The 7,851-nt window shown below is 36.3% G+C and overlaps 1 protein-coding gene across 2 annotated transcripts; it reads left to right on the forward strand.

Moving 5' to 3' along the window:
* Positions 1-400: 400 nt before the first annotated feature.
* LOC105039013 (ADP-ribosylation factor GTPase-activating protein AGD12) lies at positions 401-7,387 on the forward strand. Of its 2 annotated transcripts, none has more exons than XM_010914978.4 (9): positions 401-532; positions 1,355-1,433; positions 2,208-2,292; positions 4,868-4,943; positions 5,811-5,974; positions 6,056-6,185; positions 6,382-6,498; positions 6,643-6,738; positions 6,964-7,387. In XM_010914978.4, the coding sequence occupies exons 2-9, from the start codon at positions 1,394-1,396 to the stop codon at positions 7,243-7,245; spliced, it is 990 nt and encodes a 329-aa protein (XP_010913280.1). In that variant the 5' UTR covers positions 401-532; positions 1,355-1,393; the 3' UTR covers positions 7,246-7,387. The 2 variants fall into 2 exon arrangements, with proteins under 2 accessions (XP_010913280.1, XP_029118514.1); XM_029262681.2 differs by lacking the exon at positions 401-532 and adding an exon at positions 543-672.
* The last annotated feature ends 464 nt before the right edge of the window (positions 7,388-7,851 follow it).

The raw sequence follows: 7,851 nt of genomic DNA on the forward strand, positions 1-7,851 counted from the left end.
TAACTTCTGCACCCATGCAATGTAATGGAATCAGTCGCTTCCAAGAGAACCAAACAAGAGGCTACTAAAAACGGGGAAAAGGAGGTAACGAACTAAAACGTAAGTTGGCCGGGTTGAATCTTGGTTTAAAAGAAGCCGCGTCAACTTGGATCGGGTTCTCACGTGGCATTTGGTTCAAAATTCAAACCTAACTCCTTCACCACACGGTTTAACTTGGTCCGTGTTTGAAATAGTTCGCACAGAAATTGAACAAAGTCAACACTTTTTGACTCAAAGTCGGGCCAGGTGAACCGGATCGCACCGGTTGGGTGGTTGGGGTGATCATCATGGACCGGACGGCCGGGTTACAGTTGATACAAAGGACTCGGTGTGATAGAATTGCTCGTTATTTGAAGGCCTCCTGGGGAGAAGTTTCTGAATTTTTAAATTCGAAGAACAGGTAGGATAGCCTTCAACGAAAGCCGAGAGTCCAAACCCCTCACGTCTGTGGGAAGCCGGAGGATTTCGATCGTATCGCCGTTCACATTCTCCCGTAAGATCGATCCCAATTCAAGCCATCGATTTCGATTCGACACTCGTTACTTTTTTTATTGATGTGATGCAAAAATTTTCCCCTTTTTTCGGGGAATAAGCTCTCCTCTCTCCGTTTCTATGAAAGATTATATTTGAGAGGTCTGATCGTTTTCTTGAAGTTTAAACTGGTGTGTGTTCGATCGGGTTTCATAAATGTCGCTCCTTTATGTCTATGGGTGGAGAAAGCTTCTATTTGGCCATGTTTTGACTTTTTCCTTTCGGGCTTGGAGAGGAAAGTCATTATGAAACCGTGATTGTCATTGTTTTATTTGGATAGGAACAGATCGGTATTAATTCTGGCATGCGTTTTTTATTCTGGTTTGAATTTGAGGAAGTTCGTTTTGTTATTTCGTGAGCCTTATTTCGATGCACAATTGCAGTTATTCATAACTGTTTTCATAAGCATGAATATTTCAAACCTTGAATCTGATCTATCTGTTTTTTTCTTTTTTTGGTACGTGATCTATGCTTTCTGTTAACTTATATTATATAGTATTCATATTGTTAGCATTCCTAAATTTCTAATAACTGATTTGGTGGTGCTTAAAAAAAGAAAAAGAAAAAGAAATAGGGAACTCATAATTTTATTGTTCGAAATGTGGTTTGTAGATTGAGTTTATCCTCTCTTTTTTTTTTTTCAATTCTTGGTCTCTCTTCAATAGAACTACTCGAGTATTGGAAGACTAGCAAAAATTCATGTCATGAAAAGCTTAATTTTCACCTTTAATTGACTATATTGGTTGGTGAGGCTTTGACTGTGGCTGGTGTTTGGTTGATGTAGATTGTTACTCTGGTTGATCAAGGTTTGCCAAGTGAAGAGATGAGTAATCGCTATTCCAAGAATGATAAGCCTGTCTCAGGTATAGTTATATAGCCTCGATATATTATTAGGAGTTTAATACTTGATGTTTATTATATATAAGTGCTTGCATGCATGCATGATTGCTTTCTATTGTCATTGCTATCAGCATCCATTTTCACTGGCACTCATTAGAGCACTGAGTTATTTATCAATAATATGAAGTTCTCAGTCTTTCTCATGTCATATGTGTGTGTAACTGGCTTATCTAGTTTGATCCCAAGCCTTTTCGATAAGGACATTATCTTTTAGATCAAGGTGTTTGAGAGTCTCTTTACATTACCGAGTTAAAGAGAGCTTCAGATGCTGTTTTGGTCATCTATTATATTGTCAGCATATTAGTACCTCTTAAGAAGAGGGCTCATATTTGTATCTAAGAGGATTAACAGAGTGGTGGAAAGAATTTTATGGAAGTTTATACATGACCTTTTCTAGGAGTTCTTGATGAAGAGAAATATGGTGCCCTTCATATCTTGTGGTAGGAGGCCTTTGGCCATTTATGATATGATTTTCTTTCAAATATATACTTAGAATATCTTATGTAACTTTGGGTAAAACTTTTGTGGTATTGTTCACCATATCTTCTTATCTTTGTAGAATTATGCTGCACATAGATGTGATACCATGCAGAATACCTTCATACTTCATATTAAAATAACATGTATGCTTATTAGAAATGATTTAATGGGAACAAGTATGCAGATCTTCACAAGAAGTGAATACACATCTGGTTAAAAGCTTGTTTTCAACTAATTTGCCCTCATCTTTGTTACAGGCACACCAAGGAAACTAAAGGAGCTTATGCTTAGAAGTGATAATCGCATTTGTGCAGATTGTGGTGCTCCAGATCCCAAATGGGCGTAAGTCCTAGTATCTTGCAATAACATTATCTTTGTGATTGCAAAGTTATGTATGGGTGGCAATGACAAATTTACTTGGTTATTTAGATTCGTCCAGCATTTAATTCCAATCCTTTCTTATAGAAGATATGCCTCACAGAAATATTTTATCTTGTGCATACTTGTTTTTAAAAATGTATTTTGGTAAATGTTTATTCATTATTTACTGCCTGAGAATTTCAGAAGTTTAAGAAAGTTAAAAATCACTAAATTCCCAATAACATATATTCATGGGAAGTACTTCTTACTTCTGTAATTTTTTTTTTTTTAAAAAAATATTATAACTTTCTATATCTTGACTACTATGATTTTATCCATTTGAATTTATATGATCAGCTTTTTTCATATAATTAAGACACTATTTTAAGATTATCTTTGATTTTGCTTTTTTAACTGATAATTTGGGCCTTAAGATGAGCACACGATCCTCCACTGAACCTTGCTGTTCTCACTCTTCTTTTAACCCTGCCAACCCCCCCACCCCTCACCACAACAAGAAGGCACAAGCTGAAACTGCAACTGGTAAGGTAGGTCTCTTACCTGCTAATGTGCCTTCTAATTGGCCTTCTAGGTGCCACAGCAGGCCCCTCTTGCCTAGAGGTCCCTTGTCTTGGAAATTTGCTCTGATTTTCAGAGGGCTGAGTCAGATTGACTGCGCGTCACAAAAAAAATTTATGAATCATACTTATTTGCAGAAATATTAATCATCCTGCCATCAAGTTTATACTTTAGGTTCATGCAACATGTCTGACACCATTTTGATGGCAAAGGCTTCGGTCCTTAATCTGTATTTGAGAAGGGCCCATTTTCCCTGACTAGTACATTCTGTACTTTTCAAGCCCAGTCCCAAATATTTGGAGGCAGATTTATGGTTCCTTAATCTGTAATTCCTATTAAAGGATACATCTGTTGTTGCTTGAAGCTTATGTAAATCCTCTTTTTTTAACTCTCATCCATGTTAGTTTAACTTTCTTATTAGTCCCTTCTCCCCAGCTAATATTATTGAGTTGAGAAAGCTTTGAAATGCTTCATTAGCAGGTTGATTTTTCTTGTTCTCATTTGTTAGTGGTGGCATCATTTCTTCTTTTTTCTCTTATCACTCTTTAATTATTTCTTCCTCTCCTAAAAATGATTTACACTTTAGAAAAGTACTCATGGCCCACAATAAGGAGAGAAAGCATTGGTTAGTTGCATGCATGTCTGAAAGAGAGATCAATTTTTTTCCCAAATTTTTCCCCTCTATATCAATTGTTAGTACATATAATTCCATTGTTGACCTATGCCAGTGATTCCTTCTAGTTTGCTTGTTTTGACAGTTTTTGAACTTTATTTATAAGGGTCATCTTAACCATATGAAAAAGTTTTGTCCTATGTGTTTGACATCAGTGCCAACATTACATAACATTTCATGCACAGCAAAGCTTACATTTTCCATCATAGTATAATTTCTTGAATTCCTTAATGGAGCTTAATTTGGGATCATATTCCGCCTTTCTTAACTCCCATCAGTCCCTTCTAGTTAAATTCTGCATACTGCCCCCTCCCAGCTCCTTTAACTTCTGTTGTCAAGCAAAGTGAGTGCTCTCAAGGCTCAATGGAAGAAGTGCAAGGAAACTCTATTTTGAGGTTCTGGAAGAAAAGATGACTCTAAAATTCTGGTATAGTTAGAATGTTATGTAATCATAGTCATGCATGCCATTGTGCAAATTTCTACAATCTGGTCAATGAGAGTGTGCTTAAATGGGGCACCTCATTGTATGTTGGAAAGCAATATAAACTTTTGTACCCAAAAAAAAAAAAAAATGCAACATAAACTTAACTGATGAAGAAAGTCATGGGGATCGATTCGGTAGCCAGGAAAAATCACTCTCTTGTGCCAAAATGAAAATAAAGAGGGGTCACTGATTAGTATTTTCACAATAGAATTGTCACCCAGTAATGAGGAATAAGAAATGTTGGTTTAAATAGAAGCAAGGCACTAAGTTTGTTCATGAGAATTCAATTTTGTTGTTCTTCCATTAATTTTGAAAAATCCATGAATCATGATCCATATTACAGATAACCATGTTTATTTCTTATGTCTTTCGATTAGAAATATCTCATTATCTGCTGAGTTTCAGTTGTTAAATGGTGTAGAAAGCAATAGAGATAATATTACTAAATATTTGCATATGCTCAAAACAACAAAATGTACAAAAGTAAGCATTTCCCAAGGTCCCAATTTGCATGTACACTTCTGCATTTAAATATCTACTCATCTTGAAGTTTATAACAAATCAATCTTATATGTTCTTGGGCAATAGTTGTATGATAGTGTTTTTTCAGTTAATTATCACTAATTATATGATGGGTTGCTGCCTCCTTTTTCTTATCAGAAGTTCTTATCTTGCCCTAGTTCATTGGATTAAACACTAGCGAGGCTTAATTTTGGTAGCTGTAGTTTATATGCAATTAAAAAAAATGGTGTTTGATGAGCTAGAGTGTGAGTTGGCATTTAAAATCTGTTTTTTGAACAATTCTTTGCTCGTCTTTACAGGTCAGCTAACATTGGAGTCTTTATATGCTTAAAATGTAGTGATGTTCACAGGAGGCTTGGTTCAGATATATCAAAGGTCATATAAGTGGTGATTGATATCATGTTTTCCTTCAGTTGCTTGCTATCATTCATAAGCATTCTATTTTTATTTTCATTTCTGATTCTAGCACTCAACATTTCCATGCATGCATTGGATTGGTGCATCTGTTTGCAGCACGTCTAAGATGCCAAAAAAGTAACTGAGCAGCGGTCAACTTTTTTATGAGATAAGCTTGACTTAAAATGGATCTATAAGCCTCAGGTCACATCCTTTTTGTACTGGTGAGATGCAAATCAAAGAATTTAGCTATTTAGAAATGTGGACTTCCATGATGCAAGAGGTGCAAACAGGTCTTCTTGTCAAATCTAAAGTCATTCTTATTTTGGCCTAACTTGGGCCCGAAATCTGGCCCCGGGTTTGGGTCCGGACCCACAACCTTGCTTTCAACTGAGTTGATGTGTTTGCAAAATTAGATATCATCTGAATATATTTCATCATAAAAAAATTTCAATGGTAGGATGCAACATATGAGCTTGGATTAACACAAATTTGAAGTTGATCCAGGGCTGAACCTGTTGAGTACATGAGTGTGAATTTTTTTCGAGGACCCAGATCCTGGACTGAAAACAATTAATTTGGGTTGTCACAGTCCCATATCCAACCCCACTCATTTGCTCCCTTATAAGGAGATACTCTCTCTCTCTCTCTGTGTGTGTGTGTGTGTGTGTGCCTAGAGTAAGGCAACCTTGGGGCATCTTTATTGCTGCAAAATGGTCAAAATTCTCATCAGTAACTGTATTTGATTGTCTACCAAAAAAAAAAAAAGAAAAGAAAAGAAAAATTTGTATTGATTCTTTATCAATTTTTAGCTCATGGTCTTTTTTGCCTCTGTTGCACATGCAGGTTTTGTCAGTGACATTAGATGAGTGGTCTGAGGGTGACATTGACTCTATGGTCGAGGTTGGTGGAAATTCTTATGCCAATTCAATTTATGAGGCTTTCCTTCCTAAAGAATATCCAAAACCAAAACCACACTCAAGTAATGAGGACCGGACCAAGTTCATTAGGTGGAGTATACCATGAGGTCAATTTTTTCATATTTCAGTGATGATTGCTTATTCTAAAGCACCCTTTTTTTTCTTCTGTAGGTCTAAGTATGAGTTGCAAGAATTTTTGAAACCAAGTTTGCGCATTGTCTCCTCAAAAATGTCTTTCAAATCTTGTGATTCTGGAAAGGATTTTGATAGCAGTTTCAATTCAAACAACTCAAGGACGGCAGTAAGTCATGAGTCATCTATCATGTACTTGTATTTTATAGTTTTAGGAACCATTCGAGACCCTGTTATATGCATTTAAGGTTACATGTATTCACTGTTTCATATTACTAACTTATCACTTGTCACACTTGTGTCTGGGGCTTATTAATTAATATACCTTATAATAATTTAGTCATGAGGTTGTCGAATGATCACAGGCAGACATTGGGGAATTCGTTGGATTTTTAAGGGTAAAGGTGATAAGAGGCACAAATTTAGCTGTTCGAGATATGCTAACGAGTGACCCGTATGTTGTCTTAACCCTTGGGCAGCAGGTGAGTTATTTCTCTGGTGCATGAAAGTCTTACTTATTTAGAAGAATATATCAACTATTTATGTTCTTTACCTTTATTTCCTGTTATACATTCTTTACTAAAAAAGGGGAATCTGAATGCTAATTAGATGATGGATTCTTGCAGAGGGTGCAGACAACAGTAAAAAAAAGCAATTTAAACCCAATATGGAATGAGGAGCTTACGCTATCAATTCCTCGACGCTATGGGGCTTTGAAACTGGTTAGTTTATATAAATGGGGTCGATGCTTCGAAATATACCCACTAGTTGCACGACCCATACTCATGTTTTTTTCTGGAAAAGTTCGAAGTATACCCACTAGTCACCCAACTCACATTTTTCTGAAAAAATGCCTACAGAATCTGGCATTTCTTTCGCAGCTTCCTAGCCTTTAATCTAATAAGGATTGTGCTGGAATATGACATCCCGTTCTCTCTTCTAAGCAGCTAGTGTTTGATCATGATGTGTTCTCCGCTGATGATATAATGGGTGAAGCTGAGGTCGATCTCCAACCGATGGTAACAGCTGCCATGGCATTTGGGGATGCCAAGCTTCTTGGTGACATGCAGATTGGGAAGTGGTTTAAAACGAGTGATAATGCACTAATCAAAGATAGCACTGTAAACATCATTGATGGGAATGTAAAACAAGAGGTGTTTCTAAAGCTACAAAATGTGGAGTCTGGAGAGATGGAACTTGAATTGGAATGGATCCCTTTGGATGCATAAATTTTTAATACTTTTCTATTATGATTTGTCAGTACTTACATTCATCAGTTTGTATTTAATAGCCTTGTTAGGTTTCTTTTATTAGCTGGTAACCTCAATGTTATATACATTTCTTGGTGATTATTTAAGTATATTTTTTGCATGGATTATATTTCAACACGCAGTGTAGTGAACTTAAGTTTCTTAAAGGTTTCTGCATTATCAGCCAAATATTCACTAACTGTCAGTTTAGTTAGTCACCTGATTAAGAATGGCAGGGTAAGGCCTCATCGTGGTCTCTTGATGATGGGCTTCGAGGGGAGCATGGTGCTGCATTTCACTAAAGCAATGAGAAATCTTTTGTGCAGAATCACACGCACTGCCTAAGGTGATTGGCTCACATGCAAGATCAAAAGAAAAAAAAAAAAATTTTCTTACTCGCCGCATCTTGGCCTTGGCATGAGCCAATCACCACGGGCAGTGCACGCATTCTGCACCGTCTGCGGTGCACAAAGAATTTCTCAAGCATCAATTGACCTCAAAAGCTTTAAGTTGATAGGAAAGGGTCAATGATGCATATATATATATATATATATATATATATATATATATATATATATATATATA

The sequence above is a fragment of the Elaeis guineensis genome, chromosome 1, assembly GCF_000442705.2.
Source record: "Elaeis guineensis isolate ETL-2024a chromosome 1, EG11, whole genome shotgun sequence".
Taxonomy (NCBI): domain Eukaryota; kingdom Viridiplantae; phylum Streptophyta; class Magnoliopsida; order Arecales; family Arecaceae; genus Elaeis; species Elaeis guineensis.